The sequence below is a fragment of the Dipodascopsis tothii genome (assembly GCF_038497935.1).
Source record: "Dipodascopsis tothii strain CBS 759.85 unplaced genomic scaffold V1510scaffold_31, whole genome shotgun sequence".
Taxonomy (NCBI): domain Eukaryota; kingdom Fungi; phylum Ascomycota; class Lipomycetes; order Lipomycetales; family Lipomycetaceae; genus Neoaidaea; species Neoaidaea tothii.
In genome coordinates, this window is record NW_027118015.1 from 123,555 (window position 1) to 142,539 (window position 18,985).

The following is an 18,985-nucleotide window of genomic DNA, read 5'->3' on the forward strand; positions in this document are numbered from 1 at the left end:
GAGTTTGTCACCCCTAAGAGGAACTACGCGATCCTTACAGCACATCTGACGCATTCCGCCGTTAGCAGCCAGGGTGTGTCCAGCTTGCACCTGAACTGGGGCGTCCATATCTTTTCATATAGAAACCAGCCAGATCTCCGTTTCCTGGCTATAATTCTTCGCACCACCTTGCGAAGATCTTGTCATATACTAACTTCACTGCATGTGGCGATAAGCTATCATAGACAAGATGTTTGATCTGGCATTCAGTCTGGTCTCGTAAGTATCCGCCGGCTCTCGGATAGGTTACCGAGATTGTACCTGAATGGCTCGGGGCTTTATATTTGCCATATAGAGAGCTAACGACGACAGAGTTGGAGTTTCAGTCGTGTACCCCCTCGGAGCGGCATGCAAGGCTCTACAGGCGGATGACCGCGAGCTCACACGGAAGTGGGCACGATATTACGTGGTGCTGTCAGTTGTCACTTTTGCTGAGTCAAATGTCGGATTTCTTATATCCTGGTTCCCGTTTTACAACGTTGTCCGCCTGGGCACTTATGTCTGGCTGTTGCCGTCCGTGAACACACCAGGAGCGCCATCTGGCGCGGACTTCGTCTTCGATACCTACATCGACCCTGCTGTCCAGGCTCACGAGAAGGATGTGGAGAGACTGGTATCTATGGCGCTGCAGACGTCAAAGGCCCGCTCGCTGGAGTACTTCAAAGTGATCGCTTCCTATATGACTGAAATCATCTCTGAGATGTTTCTCGGAGGGAGCCAAAGATACCAGCTCAAGTCTTTACAGCAAGACGGACCCACAGATGGACAGTCTACTTCAGCTAGTCACAGCTCGGAAATTCCAGACACACAAGCTGCCTCCAGCTTGGAGACTCACAGCTCTGGAGCCGCTTCTGCTCTAGGAAGTATCTTCTGGCGGGTGCTACCAGGCATGGGGTACCTCTATTCTCCCGAAACTGTGACGGGCCCAGCTACGGAAATTCCTAAACAAAGCTCGAGCGTAGCGGATGTTGTTGAAGAGGCCCAACTGGCCATGGGAGACATACGCCGAGTGGTTGATACGATATCGAACGCGGTAACAGAAACATCTGGCGGTAAACTTGCGGACGGCTCAGCAAGAATAGACAAGGAGGACGCCCGAACCGGCGTCTTTAACTATTTTGTTGGCTCTCTTTTCCTCGGCCGCAGGGCCACTTCGGGTTCAGACGACGGTAACGACGCCGAAACTAGTACTAAATATGTGTCGTCGTCTATTCCTGTGGCGGGATCAAGCATGGAAGAAGTCATGAATGTAGCTCAGGACACAGTCTCTCCTTCCAAGCATACCAATGCCGATGCGATTACAACGGCTACCATGCCGGCCGAGCCGCCGGCACAAAAGGCTGGAGAATGGGTCATGCTCTAGACGTTTTCGATAGACGGTAGGGATTCCAAGGGGTTCCGCTGCGGTATCACCCTTTCGTGAACTTCCGTCGATGTGTTTTATATTTAACTCTTTGTTTTTATCTTTTTGTTATAAATGGTGTTGGAAATGGTACTGGTACAGGCACACGGGACGGGAAAGATACGAACGGATAACGGTACGGGATAAGTAAAGGGGTTCTTACAGTCTGCCTAAATGCACGCAGACGGATGTCAAAAACTTAGCAGAGGCTCTCGCAAAACGGAGGGTCCCTTCAAGATGACGAATTTGCGTACCCAGGATCCGATTATCGATCTTTTACGGTTGTAGTCTACTAGTTCGTATATTTATGCAGCTCAGTTTCTGGATCGTTCTTCATATTTTGTTAGCGGCAAAGGTGGTAGTCTTACGTATAAACTGAAATTCATATTTCTGCTCGTATTGTGATAAAACTCCCCAGTGTGCAGATATATTCATATCTAAGATCTATTTATTTACAAAACGGTCACATTTGTGACTTTGGTTGTCTCTTTGACAATTAGAGGTCGAGCTATCGACTCTAGGGTCTCCGCGTCTAGGCTATTTACAAGGTAGCGACCGATGTGATTGATACTGAACTTTTGTAACAGCATGTCAGTGTTTCTTGGTGAACATCAACCTTGGGAGAAAAGCTTCATTAGTAACTCCCAAGTTCCAAACATGATGATCGAGTTGGGCACCGTGCGGATCAAATGCGCAGTAAGTCCTCCGTAAAGAGCAGCAGCTCCTTCCTCCTTGATTATAAGAGTAAAACACTGAACAAGCCCAGTATACTTGGGCACTCCGTTCGCGGGTGTTTGACGAAGTCGGGTACGAACAACTTCATGAGGATAGGTGATCAATGATGCAGACATTTTGGCGGCACCAGCAGCTCCTGACTTCATTGCGTACTCAACGAATGTCGTAAACCAAGTGGTCTTATCAGTACTCTGCTGTCTGCGAAGTTCCCGTCGCGCGATAATGGCTTTCATGCGTTCATATAAAACCCACTGGATTGTAGACTCGGCGACTCCTAAATAAGATGCAGTGAGACCCTTATATAGGCCCTTCACGCCTTCTTTTTTGATCGTTTGTTGTAGACAGTCGAGAGAGTTTTTATACTGTCTCTGTGCCGACTGCTGGACCTCTCCTAATTCAACCGCAGCTGTGTGTTGCTTGTCCAGCTGGAGACGCGTCTTCACCAACCAGATGGGATTTGTCGCAGTCGAGGTGACCACACCAGCGATGGCAGCAGCAAACAGGTTAACCACAGATGATTCGTTACCATTGTTGAATTTTTCCGATATCAAAGCCTTGCTATTGCTATATGTGAAGAAGTTTATAGAACGCGCCGGTATGACGCCCACTAGATTCGGCCCGAGACCCTTGAAAAGCGCTCTAGAGCCCTCGTTCTTGTAAATATCTCTTATTTGAGTCAGTCTGGATGTTACGCTGTTTCATGCTTACCCAATTATGTGTCCCGTTTCGATAAAATGCCTTGTAATTGCTCCAAATGGGCGGGACCCTGATACAGCAGCCTTGGCCGCTGTGTTCTGAGCGGAATTCGAGGAATAAAAATCGCTCTGAAGACGCGTCTTGACAACATCGAATGGACACGTAAAGATTGCGCCCATCATTCCGCCCATTCTGTGATTCATCAGTTCATGATTGAGAGCATGACAGGCATCGATTACTCACCCTCCAGCAATGAAGTGTAGCCAGGGACGCGCGATCTGCTGAACCTTCAGAGGCTGATTTTCCAGCCCTTTTAGAACATTTTCAGGAACTGGCGGCTGCGAATTTGTCTCCGAATCTGTCTCAATCGAAGTGACTGTATATGTCGACATGGTGTCGAGTGTTCTCTCTTTCTCTTGGCTGAGCAGTAAAACCAGCACTGACTTCCTGACCTTTCGTCACGTTACGACGTAGGATTTCACCCCAGTGAATTTGAGTAGGAAATGTCAGTAGGAATACTAGTACGAATGAACCGTCGAGTAGTATCAACCTCAATTTGTTGACCTCGTTGCTCATCTAAATTTTTTTTCTCATGTCCCGGAATTTGTCGATCTAGTTCCACAAGCCTCATTACAGATATGCCGTATACGCTTCATGTCGCCTGTTTTTGCTCACATGTATTATACTGATCCGGCACATAGTATTTTACCACACGCCCAGTCAGAAACTCGTAGGCCATGGCTGATAGGATTGCTCGTACAACCGTTCGATTTGGCAGTAGGTGGCATTGTGCTGTTCTGTCTCTTTGCTAAATTGTACGTTGCGGTATGAAATTTACACATTTACAGTATGATGACTACGGCACTGACCACGCTCTTGAGAACTCGGCGAAAAAAAGCCTAAAGAAAAAAAAAAGGGAAAAGGCGAGTGCGAGACCATATACACAAGAGATTTATAAAACTTCGCTTGGATCTCTCATATCTTGTTCAAAACATCTTTTGGAACGAGATTCAGATTCTGTGTGTTTTCATTTCACGATAGACAGTAAATCACAATGGAGCCTGTTGCGGAAACCTACGATTACGATGACTTTATACAGAAGACGGGCGACTATGATTTCGAGGACGATGAGGTCGCCGATCTGATGGAGCCTGAGGAGTAAGTATAACAGCCTTCTAATTGGCAAATCATTATAGTTCTGACCTGTTACAGATATGATGAAGAGCAGCTGGCCCAGCAGCAGCAGCTTTTCCAGCGCGAGCTTCAGCTACAGCAGCAACAGGCTGTAAGTAGTGAGAACCTTTCTTCACTGTCAAGAGGCGAATCAGGAATCTGACACGCTCACATGGTGGAGCTCTTTCGCGACGTAAGCTCATTCTAACGATATATAGGTTGAGCAATTGCCCGATGCCGTCCGGAACTTCATCCTCTATTTTCACTTCTGCCTGAAAGAGAACAATGTGTATGAGCTTCACGGATGCTATGAGAACACGTTCAACCGCTTGACGGAGAAGTTCTACAAGAATACGTCGTGGTAAGTAGAGTGCGAACGAACGTCATTTCGAAGAGATTACTCTAACATATTGTTAGGCCTGATCCTCATACGATCGCGAACCTGGTCAACAACGATCCACTCTTCCTTGGACTGTATACTGAGATGTACTACCGTCACATTTATGCGAAGCTGCAGCCTTCACTCGAGGACCGCTTTGTTTCGTACGCCAACTACTGCGATCTATTCAACTACATCTTCAAGAGTCCCACTTCTTCTCTTCCGGAACTGCCCATTAACTGGGCTTGGGACATAATTGATGAGTTTATCTACCAGTTCAACTCATTTGCTCTTTTCAGAAGCCGTGCGATCAAGAAAGCGCACAACGACGAGGAGGTTCAGCTTCTTCTCAAGCACTCCGACACTTGGAACACCTACAGTGTTCTAAACGTCTTGTACTCTTTCACGCAGAAGTCGCGCATGAAGGAGCAGCTTCAGGCGATGAAGGAAGGGCGTGACCCTGAGTAAGTCTTGTCCAGGAAATACGGTTCTAACAACAGTACCGAGGTCGCTGGCGAGGATGGACAGCACCCGCTGTACAAGACTCTGGGCTACTTCAGCATCATTGGCCTTCTTCGTGTTCACACCCTTCTCGGTGACTTCACTCTCGCTTTGAAAACGATGGAGGGTATCGATCTGTCGAAGAAGAACAAGTTCTCGCGTGTGGCGTCCGTGCAGTTTACCATCTACTACTATGTTGGTTTCTGTTACATGATGCTGAGAAGATATGCGGACGCCATCAAGGCTTTTTCGCACATTCTTTTATACATTGCCAGAACTAAAAACTTCCACAACCGGTCGGCTCAATACGACGCCGTCAGCAAGCGTTCTGACCAGATGTACGCTCTGCTCACTATTTGCGTTGCGCTATGCCCTACCCGGCTGGATGACTCCATCCACACAACTCTCCGTGAGAAGAATGGCGAGCAGCTTGCCAGACTTCAGCGAGGTGGACCGGAGACTCTACCTATCTACGAAGAGCTTTTCTGCTTTGCTTGTCCGAAGTTCATGCCGGTGGCTCCTCTCGACTCGGAGCCTTTGAGAAATGCGGATTCTCTCCAGCACCATCTCAAGGTGTTCATGGCGGATGTCCAGAATTCCCTGTTGGCCCCCACTCTGCGTTCGTATCTCAAGCTCTACACCACCATGGACCTCGAGAAGCTCGCGACGTTTTTGGAAATGGATCCCAACGATCTTCGTGCCGCCCTCGTTGTTTTCAAGCAGAAGAGCCAGCAGCTCCGCTGGAAGGAAGGCTCTGATTCTCTCCTTGACGGCGAGACTATCCCAGTCTCTGACCTCGACATCGTACTTGACCGTGACACTATTCACATCGTGGAGGCCAAGATCGGACGCAAGTTCGGTGACTGGTTTCTCAGAAACACTGCCAAGTACTATGTTGTTCAAGACGCTCTCTCTAGCAAACATCCTCAGAAGGTCGAGCAGAAGGAGCGGTACAAGGACAAGAAGCGGGAACGTCGTGAGAAGAATCCGAATCACGAAAGAAACGGCGAGAAGGAGTCCAATTAAAGTATCGAAGTCATAAGAAGTAATATATTGTGATGTTTTTGTTTACCCGACTACATGGTCATCCTTCGTGAAAAAGTTAGAGTACAAAATGCATTGATCTTCGTTTCCCTTGCCTGCCATTATTACAATGGTGCCAATAGGTCCACTCCGAGAAAACTTCTTACGGGTGCGCATCCCAGCCTTCGATTTGGAATCTGTGAACGACTGTTCCTTCCTGGTTTCCCGCAGTATTATCGTCGCAATTGTGTAGAGTTTTCTCCACGTACGTGACCTCTCCTGACGTTGAAACTAGTACTACAGTCTGAGTTCTTGTACCGTAATAGCCACCTTTCATGTATTTGTAACCACTATCCTCCCGAGGCTGTGAGTAGTCAGCTGGAGTACCAGTAGCGGTGGCTCTGCCAGTGTGGAAGGCAGGAATAAAAATGCTCTCCCCCAGACTTTTGAACAGCAGATCGGGATCACCGGAGGCCAAAACCGACTCTGATATGCTGTTCACGGAGAGCAGGTCTAGTAGTGATTCAATCAATGCTTGCTGCTGTTCCTCCTCATTTAGGTGAGCTGATGAGTTTTGCTTGAGAGAATTCAAGATAATTGTAGAGAGCATCTCACGTCCACGGTGCACTTTTGGCCAAGGCTGCCAGTACAAGGAATTCGAAATACCGTAGGTTTTCTCCATGATACTCTGCCTTATATCTTCGTCGCCTGTATATTCATTGTCGTTATCGTCACCGAATATCCACGCAGTGCCCTCTCCTAAGGATCTTGAACGGTTTGTTATGATCGCAAATTCCTCGAGGCCGGATCCATTTGGCTTTAGCTCGCCACAGACCAGACTGAAGCCGCCGACATCCCCACTCAGCTCTTCCATTCGTGTTATGGCCTGTGCAGCCCAGTCATGGGTAGTTTTTTGGTCGCTGAGAAATTCCCGAACTAACAAGCCGCGAGACAGCTTACCGACATAATTTTCCCCGTCTTCGCGGTAATTAAGAACTACTGCCAAACGCCCATGGCGTGTGATACCTAGCCATGTACCATGTGGAGCAGGTCGGGCAAGGTCGAGAGGCGAAAGTATCTTCGGGTGCCAAAACTCCGCTGTTGAAGTCTTACGATTCAAGTACTCGTCTCTGTTGGATAATAGTATCAAAGCGCTTGGTTTTATCAGGGTCAGTCAGAGAGTATGCACTTACTACTTGGGATGAGCAGTTGTTAGTAGTAAGATGCACATGGTGCTCCACGCGAGAGTCACGTCATAAGAAGGAGACAAGCACAAATACCTTCGTTGAAATTTTTGAAGTTTACATCTCGAGACTTCCCCGCTTAATTACGGAAAGTGCATTGCTTGATCATAGCTTAGACGACTTCATAGCCGTTTAGGGTTGTGTCGACTTTTAACGCTAGTACTTCGACGCGTTATTTCTGAAATCCCACAACGCGTCTGACTCTGTAGCTGATATCTACCACAGACGTACAAGAAGGAGCGCAATGTCTTCAGATACTGAGATCACGCAAGGAGAGGAGACAGCTATACAGTCCTTGCTCGTCAACTCAGCTCCGATCGATCCCTTTGTGAAGTCCCACATCAACTCCTTGGCCTCAGCACTTGGTGGCCCAGACCACACGCGCCCAGACCGCCCTTACGTCCTCGGAGATGACGCCCTGGCGTGTCTTAGAGATCTGAAGCGATGGCTTAAGGCTTTCGACGAGAAACTCAATCGACTAGATGTTGCCAGATCTATAACAAACTCAAGTCTTCTTACATACGACCTCATACAGATCTTGTTGGACTGGGAAGAATCTCATAAGAGTGCAAGCTATGCACCTGGAGAGATGAGTAAAGGCGATAAGATTGCACTGGCAGCGCGTAAGTAACTCATCCGATACACAAAGCGCTGATAGCAGTCGAACTTCTAGTGCCACTGTCATGGCCACTTGAACTGGAGGGACCTCGTAATACGAGACAGAATAATGCCCACAAACCGCACCTAGAGCTAGCCCAGGTTGAATTTAAAAAAGCTGTGCTGGGTACCCGAAGGGGGGGGGTTTTATCTTCGACAATGAGAATTACGTTGCCATGCCTAGCCTTGAACGTCTCGGAGAGAACAGCTCGTGATGAGGGGATCGTCAAATTATGTCTTTACCTCCTCCGGAATATCGCTAGAATCGAGCCTCCAAATTCTGACAACGGCATAAATGAGTCACGGAGTTCCACGATAATAATGTTTGCGAAGACTCACGCCTTTGAATATGTTTCAACACTTGCATCTGGTATAGGTAGTGACCTCGAAAACGTGGACGTCTGCTTGCTAGAGATATTATTTTTTTTGCTCAGAGGAATAGCGGTTGAAGATATAATGCGTGAACGGGCGCTCAAGGAATCTCCTCGGAACGACGAAAACACACCTTTAGCAAAGTATCTAAAACTTGAAAACATGCGCGACGCTAGACCTTCACGGAATACAAGACACAATAGGTTCGGAACTATGACATCCATAGTCTTGCCCAAGGTAGTATTGTGGGCTGAGCACGACTAACATCAGGACAACACACGGCTCACAGTGTCTGGCCAGGCCGCAGCGGTAAATGAGGGCTCCGCTCTTCAGAAGCTAGATGCATCGAAGAAATGGCGACGCCCACATGCGCCAAGTAGAGTGAAAACGGTAATAGGTTGGAGAATCTAGCTAACAAGAGACAACATTCGATAGGCGCGTGTATGTGTCCGAGGAAGCGAGCAAATGCCTGAAAATATTCATCGAAGACTTTCTTGCGGCGGCCTTCAATCGTAAGCCCATCAAAAAGAAATTTACTGACTGTAGCTCTGTTTATAAAGATCAGGAAGGAGATTGAACGTGAGAGCTCACGTCTTTGTGAAGAAAATCGGATGCATTTTCTCTATTTGGTCTCTTGGTTTTTGAAAGCGTCGACAAGTGCTCTCCATATTCGATCCGGGAAATCACCTAGTACATTTGGTGAAGTCGCTGGGGTATTGGACCATAGTAGCTTGGTAGTCGTCATAAGGATGCTTCGCGAGGCTTCGGAACAGAAGGTAATTACTGATCACGCCTCGGCTGACAGACTAGAAATGGACCGAGTTAAAGTGCGCCATGGGCTGCTTTCAGACAATTGTAAGCCTTTACTAGGGACGCCGCTGATATCTCAGGTAGTGACCATTAACGAGATGTGGAGAAGTACAATTGAGGAAGAGCGAGAAATTGCCGAGAACATGATATCTCGGTTGTTTTATGAGGAAACGACGCTGGACCTCTTGGCGTCGTTACCACGACTGGTCTGCAACTTGTCATTTGGGTTTGTGGACAGCTGTTCAGAGTTAGTTCATGTGGTTTTGAAGGTTCTGGAAAGGTATTCGAAGGAACACGAGCGCATATTTATACGGAAAAAGACCCGGGGAAGGCGTAAAAGAGCCCCGAAGAAGTCAGATATTACAGGCATTGTTTTTGATACCGATGACACAGCACGAGCTACAAGCGATGCGGATATGTCTGCCGACGAAGGGTCCGCAGAAGGAGAGCTAGAAGAGGAAGAAGAGCAGATCCAAGAGGAACGAAGTAAAGAGAAGGCATTTGAGTTTTCACTCTTTGAAGCGAAGTTTGTCACGCAGAGCTCAGTTGATTTATTTCGAAGGCTTCTCGAGAACTACGAAGAGCTTACTAACGACCAGATCAAGCGTTCTGTGTCTTTCTTTTACCGGGTATTTGTGAAGAATAGACAAGAGGTTTTACTCTTCAGAATGGATTTTATGTTCCTTTTGTATAGATGCCTGGATCCAGACACAGGCATTCCGAGAAGCAAGGCTGCACGACGAGACTTAGAAAGCTTCATGAAGTATTACATAAAAAAGCTGAGACGGATGCTACAGGACAGGCCAGCTTTATATGTTGAGCTTCTCTTCACCAAGATGAATGATACAGTCCATTTCTTACAAAACGGTTACGACAAAGAAAAGAAGATCGCGCGAAGACGCCGTACGAATGAACAGGAAATTTCGAAAAGTGACTCAGATGACGAGCAGGTGACAACAAACGGTCCTGCAGAGAAAATCGCTGCAATCAGCAAAACTTCTACGCATGTCCCAGGCGCTGAATATGAACATCGAGCCGATTCTTTTGCACTTTATGGTGATGAGATTTCATCCATAGCGAATAACGAGCTCTTCATTGGAGAAGACGCGAGTGATATAGAATGAAGTCCCTAAGAGCATATGAACAGGGCATAGCTTGAGTTGGAACTTAATTCAGACTTAAAAGCGGATTTGCAATGCAAGAAGCTCGAATTCTATTGATATGTGTTTATTGTTATATTCCACTAACACCGCTCATGTTGCTGGACATGTCATTCAGGAGAGCGTCCTCTAAGGCTGAGCGACTTACGCTAGAATCTGGTCATCAGTCTCCAAGCTGTCGAGCCATACTACCTGAAATGTCACTGACCGAACTCTCCTGGCTAGGAAACTGTCGAAGTCGTGTTTGCAGTGCAGTATTCAATTTTGACTGATTCGTGCCCGTTGCTCCCTGGAGATCGATTGTGTTTGACCTGGAGGCGGCTGATTCATCTGAAATATCATCGAAGTGACCTGTATCTCGTTTATTAGACTCTGGACCACTGCCTACATGTGAACAGGCCAAGAAATGCAGAAAATTGAAGGCGTTTATGCATCTACCATTAACGAAAAGTAGATATCCCACCTTGTGAATAATTGTTGGTGAACAAAGGCTCAAAGCCATCGTCTCCATCAGTATTGTTTTCATTAGAATCGCCATCTATACTACTCGTTGATCTCGCTGAGGACGATGTTGATGATGCGTCAGATACCACAGACTCGTGCTGTAATTTTGAAGGTGTTTTTGCCTCCTGGATAGAGCTGTATGATTGCTTGATAGCTGTCTCTTTCAGCATCCGGTGTGATATGTTTGGAGGAAAGGACCGTCTGAAAGGTTTAGATGTGTCCAATTTTTGGTCCTTCGCATCTAACAATTAGTATGAACACCTTGCGTGAAATACCTCTGGTGAGCGAATTGGAGCTGCTTGAAAGGCCGGTGAAAATCTGTGAACTGTTCAAGTCTGGTAAATTTGAAGGCGGCTCCGATCGTCCGCGCTGTAGTCTAGGGGACGATGGCAAATCTGTTGTTGAGTCGGAGTGCTGACTGGAACTTTGCTCTACTTTGACGATTAGTCTGACCTATTAAAAAGCGCTCACAGTTATAAATTCTTTGCATCTGTTCATGTACTTGCTCTAGCTCTCTTTCATAAAGCCAAGCGACCTGTTGTAAGAGATAAGAAACAGATACATCGAATGCTTCTGCCCTTTACGTGTGTCAGTAGAGCTGAGGATTTGACATACAGCTGTGACCCTATAATTGATGAGTTCGATGTCAGGTGAATCACTTACAGTCTATATCAGAGCGCCGCCTATACTTCGAGAGTATTTTCCACAGATTCTGTTCTTTCTCTTCATTCCAGTCGCCCTGTGAGCTCGTGAGTTCAGTGCTCTAATTTGCATAGATAAATCCCTTTACTTACCTGCTGTGGATCTGTATGCCCGTTTCTTGGAAAAGGGAACCTCAGATATACATGGTAAGAATCCATTGTGTAGACGTTAACTCGAAAATATCCGAGCTGAGTTGTCGAAATGAAAGTGTGTAATAGCGTGAACTCCCAACTTAGTCTGAATTATACACTGAGCGTGCCAGGTTGTACTGTGCTGTTGGGACAATTCTAAAGTGCACTGTTTTGCGTCATCAATTTGCTGAGCATTTGTGAATACGCAAGTTGCGTGAGTACTATTTCGATCTACCTTCGTTGAATACACCGGATTCGACATATTGTACCACTTTCCTGTTTGGTCGGCCTCTTAGACCTGAAGGCCAATGTATGACTAGATGTAGAGAAACCCGAAGCGGCACAATTGCGCGGTACACGCACAGCTAGCTGTCGATGTTTTCAATCCGACATTTCCGTCTTTTTTGCCTCAAAATAAGGATGCTGATCTTGAGGGCATTGTAGTCCGACATCATATCCAGCATAGCCCAGAATACGAATTACCATAGAGAGGTCGGCCTCACTGTGTAACATTCTTCATTCAGAAGATATGATTATGTTTTGTGGCCACGAGACACTCCGCAGTAAGAATCCGTACACTTCGCGTTACTAATAGTACTGCATGATGCTTACGAATATAGCCGTGGAGGTTACAAACGTATGGTAACAATTCGTCCGCATTAGTATGCATTAGAGATAGTACCCACAACACTCCTAAGATAGTACCCGCAGAATTTGCATCATACCCGCGCTATTTTGTAACTGTACTCTCCCCTGAAGGTACGAGAGACTCAATTTAGGTACGGACGTTCAGGTTTTGATACCGTAATACTCAGATCATGTACATAAAAACCTTATGCACTTTGCTGCTGAGCCAAGATTTGTTCGCATTTTGCGGCTATCAAAGTACCTAGTCTACTTATGACCGTGACACGCCCTCCCACAGACTTCGCCCCTCTTCAGCTGCGTCGCGCATGCTGCAGATTTACGCGGCAAAGAGTACGCTTTGCCTTGCATATAGTCACAGTGAGAGCAGCTTACAGAAAGAAGCTGCGCGTCTAGGCAGCTGCCGTCCCTTTGCTATTCCTGAGTGCGAGTTTTTAGCAATTGGAGTCGGGACACGGCACCGTGCTACAGACAACCTGCATGATCATGGCTGAGATTTATCTTACACAGGTTAGTGCGTATTGGCACGCGCGCTAGCTCGGAGGCGTTGGGCACATGGACCCAGTATAACGGCTGATCCGAGCGCACTCAGCCGACTTCATGTCCGTTATTTCATGCATTGGTGACTAAGGCGTCAACTCAATGAACATAGCACGCAACCTAAGCTGACAACCCGGTTGTCGTCACCAAAGTCTTCCTCGTTCGTGTCTGGGCTCTAACTCAATTACACGTACCCAAGATGCGGAAAATAGGACTGAAGAAAAGCTTTCAAGTGGCTGTCCAGTAAATTGAGGGTTCCATATTCAAAGCATGCAAACCCAGTCTTGCCAGTAGATAGTCAATGGTCAGTGGATATCGCCGCCGTACGCCCCTCCCCTCACGCAGCAGCACCCCACTCGCATGGGATGTGGCCTACCCCCTATTTTTTAGGATACCATATTATGCAAGTTTTTTAGCTTGCAGAATCATGCGCACACGCTTTGACTACCACAAATCATCTGCTCCAGCACCACTATATCACAGTGGTATACAGCCTGAACTATTACACATGTTTTCGGATTACCCAGCACACAGAGAGCATTAAGATGTTAACACTTCATGCAATTGGCATCGTCATATTCGTGGATGCCGAATTTATATCACTTCGGCGATTAGACCGGATGGCTATGCTACTAGACATGGTTCAGCTATATTGCATATCCGAAACACCGCGGATATGCCGTCGCAAGCAAATCGACCAGAGGCAGTCGACAAAAGACTCTTGCACTCCTGTAGCTCCAATGTATGTCATGCAAATAATTACTTCCAGACTGTCGTCCCGACGACATTCTAATTGCGGAGGAGTGATTAAACGAAAACACTGAGCATGCCTATCCACGGCACTCGACCAAGATATCAGAGACTACAGGTCGCTCAGAGATTGGACGTGCAGGACGTGGTGGGCCAGATTCTTTCTGTAAAAACGATGACTACCAACATGACGGATGTAGATTTTCGTCATTTTCTTGCACTCTTTCCTACGCCTATGAGGAACTAATTGCAACCGGGAATCAGGTCTTGGCCTATTGCGTAGCTGCATACAGTAGATCAGCAAGCAACCTTTCAAAGGCTGATCTCAGGATGAATTTTTAAGCAGAGAGACTCGGCAAACTTGTGATAATTACAGTTTATGAACGTGGGTAGCTACCGGCCATCAGCTCCGGTGGAAAAAAAATGCAGTGTACACCACCTTACGGTGATACGACGGAGTCGATCGGGGTTTTACAGATGGCCTGAACATAACTACCTTATCCTAACTAAGTTAAATATCTTATCGGAGTTACAGAGTACTAACTATAAAAAGTAAGCTTGTTGGATTTCAGGGGCTGGAATCAACCGCAGTAGTTTAAGTTTAATCTGGACAACAGCTCACGGAGACTGCACTGACTTCTGCAGAGGCCGACCTCTGCACGATTACGATTATTCTAAATATACAGTAAGCTGCATTGATGCATTACCAGCCTGGTGCCCTCCATGCAGCTCAGGGGAAGTAGGCACGGACGATTGTGCTGGCAGGCTGCAGAAAGATGCATAGGAGGCATCAGAGCTTACCAATGGACTTTGCGAGTCCCTATGGCACGCCTGTAATGACCCAGTGATGAATCCGTCTGGCACTAACTGTGAGGTAATATAGTCACCTGATCAACATTTGGTTGGGTCTGATGATCTGTGGCCACTCTTACAGTGGCTGCCTGATGTCAACATCGATCGCCGATCTGGTTTTCTTAGTTACATGTAATTCTCGCTATATTGCATTGAACCGTCGCAATATCAGCATTACCTGCCGCCTTGTACTCATCCAATGTGCACGCTCTTAGGTGGTTTATAGGACGAGGATATCTATAGCAACTGTCGCTCTCAAAGCTCGTGTTGCCTACTGCTGGTTGCATGTGTATACTACTTATCACCGCCCGCCTGATGTGAGACTACTCTCTATCATTTTTCCATCCTAAACGTTTACGACTCTCAGAGACTTTCGTCAACTGGCCACGTGGAGTGAGCAAATCAGTCGATTATACGAGACAAGTTCGTATCGTGGGGCTGAACATTCTTCAGATTTGTGGTTACCTGGGTATCGGGAAAACCATAAGGGTCTCGTTCGTCCGCCTCCAGAAGAGGAGTGGTTCCACTCAAAGACAGACTTTACATTGAGAGGCTCCCACTGCCCGACATAACCTGTCCGCACGCCTATAAACTGTTGCGCATGGGACTGGCAGGGCCCAAAAAATAGGAGAGAGCTATAATAGTGTGTCCTCTGTAAGCCAGAGTCTGGGTCGATCATGTAGCTATATGCAATTACTCTTGTCAGTTCCAGTAGCGTCGATGGAGTGAACACAGTCTGGAGGGGCTTGGCAAGAGGCGGGCGCCGTGCGTGCTCTCTATACACCTACGCGCATAAATGCTATATATACCGTACATTTTTAGTTTATCTGATAATTAATCGTACATGGGGGACTTTTACCAGTGTGTATTCTCTGGGGTACACGCATTATGCGCCCCTGAAAACCAGCTGTACACTCTATATTCGTACCAGTTACTAGCGGTATATTCTATGAAGTGGGTGCCATGGATCGCTCACAACCAAGTCTAATTATGTAAAGTTCACTACGTTTAATATAGTACATATGCTTTGACTTCTTGGTACTAACTGGAAAATCATTACGCAAAGCTAAGGCGTCTGCCGGGATATTTTTCATAGAGCCAATGCATGCTGCTTCAGCATTGGGCTTTACCAAGATAAAAACGAACTAGTCTCACTGCCTCTGCATATACTCTGGCTGCATATCCTGGCGAGCACTCGTGCCTGTATCCACTGAGATGTATGTGAACAGCCCGGTATAGGTTCTTGCAGTTCCACTATTCCGGTTCCGCGTACTCCGACAGTGACGCCACTAGTACGATTCGCCCATCACTGGTGCCGAGCGTACTCATCAGCTCTACAAATTAGCAGGGGCGTCTGTATGTGTTTGTCTATGATCCCCTCTTTCTTCAGAGAAGTGAATGTTATATATCTAGCAGATTGCAACTCGAGAAAGAGATGCGTTAACACTCATGTCAACTGTGTATACTCAAGGACATTCATTACCTTGTGAGCTTAAGCTGGGTTGTCGAAGTTTACGCACCAGAATTACCAAAGGAGAGAGCCCCGATTGATCCGCTGTGGCAGTGCTACTTTCTCATATCAACGGTATGGGAGTAATACAGATGAGCACACCAGGTTCATGCATGGACGAACAGATTCAGCTGGACGCCTCTCCGACTCCTCATTCTGGACTCCACCGATTGGAAAAGGCTGAATGTTACGACGCGTCAGTCAATCGCAAAGAGATTGAGACTTTAAGAGTAGAGTCTGATAGTTCAATCGGTGAACACGGAAGGGCCACCGCCTCAGTTGATCCGTTTGTCCTTGCCTATGCGCACATTGTGTCGTCGTCTGCTCTCTTTCAAAGGCCCCTCGAGCCTCTTGCCTCACATCGTTTACAGGAAACTGAATTTTCCAATCTACTTCAGGCTGAGCGTACGCCAACAAAGTCAGACGAGTCTATTACCGATCAACTGACCGTCCACACGTTAGAGTCTGCTGCAAGAATGAAGGAGTTCGCTGACAGTCCTATATCTCCGTTTGTTGCCAACAACTCTCCCTCTCCAGTCATAATATCTATGGTCCGTGATGCATTAAAGATCCCACTTACGGATATGGATTTTGAGAGACAGCGGATCATCTTCACAGCGGTAAAGGACAAGGGAATAGCAGAAAGCGTGATCGATGAGATGGTCAAAGTGTACAAGCAACACCCTGAAGTTCTTGCGAAAGGATTTGACTCAAAGTACATGCAACGTCGTTCACGAACAAGACGGCACGGCCACATCCGACGACCACTTAACTCATTCATGCTATATAGACGAGTTCAGACATATTTATTCCACGTCGTCAACCCTGATGATACAGAATTTGAAAAGGTCAACCACCAATCGGTGTCTATTGTCATCGGACAATTTTGGAAGACAGAGAACTCGAGAGTGAAGGACGCGTTTGCAAATCTTTCCAAGATCGAGTCTACGCTGCATCGATCTTTACACCCAGACTACAAATACAGGCCACACAAAAAATCGAGGCTAGTTCCACAAAGCTCGCAAGTAGCAGACTTCACTATAAAGCGGTCGAATATTTCATCTGAGGACTCACAGCTAAGATATGGAATCGGTAACCGCGCGGCTATTTATCAGTCAGACCCGAGCACTGCCGGCTTTATCCTTCCACGGAACTTGACGAGCGTGTTTCTATCTGATACAATGCAGGCAGAGGATGATCTTGTCTCAGACACCGCAGCAGTTGTCGCAGCCGCAACTGGTGGGAGCTATAACGGATCCATGGAGGCTTGCAGCAATCTCAAACGATTAGCGGCAACCAGAGCTGCCAAAAACAGATTACGCGGTAATCACGACTATGTTGACGACCAGGACGCCGACTCTCCATTTTTGACGTCACATCTTACCATAGAAGCAACCCGGGACATGCATATGCCTTTCAGACAGGCTATCTCCCACCCGAGATCTGAAATCAAATACGAGGACGTCATGGTTCATGGATATAAGCCTATCAATGAAGTTGAGGATATCAATGGAGGGGCTTATTCACACGTTATGTGCGGATATTCAGATATCGTGCAGGACGAGCAGTTCCAAAGACCTGCTATAGCAAGTTTGGAACACCAAGCGGGAGATCAAATGAGCAGCCACTCTGTTGAACATAGCCGCTTTACTCTCCCTACACCCAAAAAACCGTCTGGCTCAGTATCTGTAATGACCCCCCCCAACCATTGCACAATGCGTCCTCCAGATTTAAATCCTCCGTCCGATTTTTCATATGTGGCTTCATCACCAGTTGCATACTCACCAGTGACGCCTAACGACAATATCCACTGCCACACAGAGAAGGTATACTATCCACAAAAAGAAATTTTCGACTCGCCAAGAATGTCAGGCACGGGTTTGGGTATTGGTACGATGCCTCAGGCATTCATGATCAATTATTCACGTTTTCCAGAAACTCAGAGCTCAGTTAAGCCTCCATACCATGGTGATTCATCCTCATCCTCGTTACATGGCGCATACTACAGTGATTCACCACTTGGTCATGGTTACCATCCGTATGCCCCAGCCTTCACACAATCAATGTATGATGGCGAATATTCGTCCTCTCTCAGCGTGCAGCCCGAAAACGAGGCGCTCTTTGTCAATAACGTCAATAGCACCAACAATGGCATGATGCAGGATCCTAATTACTACTCGATGCTCCTGAATGTATATGGAAAAAACTAGATTTTTGATGCTGTGGGTTGACGGGTTTTGGATGTGGGATTTGTTAATGAGATTACGTCCGGTTTATCATAGTGTTTTTTGTCATTTCTATAATTGGTAAATAAAGTAAATATTGAGATCTGACTGCGTTATATGAATGCTCGAGCATTTTGATTTACAGTCTGTCCATAAGTTAATCGTCATTGACCATAGGTAGTACGGTTGCCGGCCGCGCGATTTGCTACAGACGCGATGAACTGAGCCTACAAGACCATGTATAGATCGTAGAGACTGCCAAAAACGCCACGAGAGGTTGAACAGGTGGATTGAAGAGTGGGAGAGCGGTTGAGAGAGAGGGAGGGAGGTGGAGTAGGAGGCGGCAAGGGAAGAGTACTATGTGAGGAGGAAAGTGGCTAAGAAGGACGCGAAAAGAGGGAGAGGACTAGAGAAGGGCCAGGGCGAGAGCTTGGTCGACGAGAGAGGGCAGAGGGAGAATTACTTCGGACGTGCTTGCGCTTGGGGCGGATCGTCGATGGAGGTTGCTCCTTCGATGATAACGGCTGGTCGTTGTCGGCAGAGGCGGAAGACCTATGGCTCAAAATCCCAAAAATATATTTTAAGGCTGTGCTCGACAATCCATGCTTTGTTTTGGCGTGCCAAATTAGCGTCCCGAAATTAACCCAACTACGTCGCAGGAACGTACAATTCGCTATCGAACATCGTTTTCAGTCATCTCATCGACTCTCCATCTACGACACTGTCATTCGATCATAGTAGCTATATTTTTATGATTGATCAAAGCTCCCGATAATTGCACAAACCTAATCGAATTTGTTTTCTCGATGGCATCTCGTGGGTACGACTACGGCAAGGCCGATACCGACCTCGCCGTTAGCATCAAAAAAGCAACCTCCATCGACGAGTCCGCCCCCAAGCGCAAGCACGTCCGAAGTAGGTCTCCCTCTGCCCTC

At 46.9% G+C, this 18,985-nt stretch overlaps 6 protein-coding genes across 6 annotated transcripts; 4 read left to right on the plus strand and 2 right to left on the minus strand.

The window, feature by feature from the left end:
- Positions 1-229: 229 nt before the first annotated feature.
- On the plus strand, positions 230-1,402 carry V1510DRAFT_408128 (TB2/DP1, HVA22 family-domain-containing protein; the record flags this gene model as incomplete). Its single annotated transcript, XM_066932437.1, has 2 exons — positions 230-258; positions 337-1,402. 2 exons carry the CDS (start codon positions 230-232, stop codon positions 1,400-1,402), a joined length of 1,095 nt encoding a protein of 364 aa, XP_066787325.1.
- A 395-nt stretch (positions 1,403-1,797) lies between these two features.
- On the minus strand, positions 1,798-3,744 carry V1510DRAFT_398271 (mitochondrial carrier domain-containing protein). The gene is made up of 3 exons (XM_066931921.1): positions 3,116-3,744; positions 2,885-3,064; positions 1,798-2,842 (listed from the first exon to the last, which is right to left on the minus strand). Exons 1-3 carry the CDS (start codon positions 3,262-3,264, stop codon positions 2,053-2,055), a joined length of 1,119 nt encoding a protein of 372 aa, XP_066787326.1. The 5' UTR covers positions 3,265-3,744; the 3' UTR covers positions 1,798-2,052.
- On the plus strand, positions 3,688-6,164 carry V1510DRAFT_240041 (RNA polymerase I-associated factor PAF67-domain-containing protein). Its single transcript, XM_066930542.1, has 5 exons — positions 3,688-4,030; positions 4,085-4,157; positions 4,264-4,406; positions 4,463-4,888; positions 4,925-6,164. The coding sequence occupies exons 1-5, from the start codon at positions 3,927-3,929 to the stop codon at positions 5,949-5,951; spliced, it is 1,773 nt and encodes a 590-aa protein (XP_066787327.1). The 5' UTR covers positions 3,688-3,926; the 3' UTR covers positions 5,952-6,164.
- V1510DRAFT_369069 (NRDE protein-domain-containing protein) lies at positions 6,112-7,179 on the minus strand (the record flags this gene model as incomplete). Its single annotated transcript, XM_066931377.1, has 2 exons — positions 6,112-7,102; positions 7,142-7,179. 2 exons carry the CDS (start codon positions 7,177-7,179, stop codon positions 6,112-6,114), a joined length of 1,029 nt encoding a protein of 342 aa, XP_066787328.1.
- On the plus strand, positions 7,154-10,155 carry V1510DRAFT_446150 (timeless protein-domain-containing protein; the record flags this gene model as incomplete). The annotated part of the gene is made up of 8 exons (XM_066935719.1): positions 7,154-7,815; positions 7,854-8,458; positions 8,492-8,611; positions 8,643-8,733; positions 8,768-8,997; positions 9,032-9,076; positions 9,112-9,961; positions 10,004-10,155. Exons 1-8 carry the CDS (start codon positions 7,437-7,439, stop codon positions 10,153-10,155), a joined length of 2,472 nt encoding a protein of 823 aa, XP_066787329.1. The 5' UTR covers positions 7,154-7,436.
- A 5,293-nt stretch (positions 10,156-15,448) lies between these two features.
- Positions 15,449-18,435, plus strand: V1510DRAFT_238114 (uncharacterized protein). The gene has a single exon (XM_066930538.1). It carries the CDS (start codon positions 15,903-15,905, stop codon positions 18,033-18,035), a length of 2,133 nt encoding a protein of 710 aa, XP_066787330.1. The 5' UTR covers positions 15,449-15,902; the 3' UTR covers positions 18,036-18,435.
- The last annotated feature ends 550 nt before the right edge of the window (positions 18,436-18,985 follow it).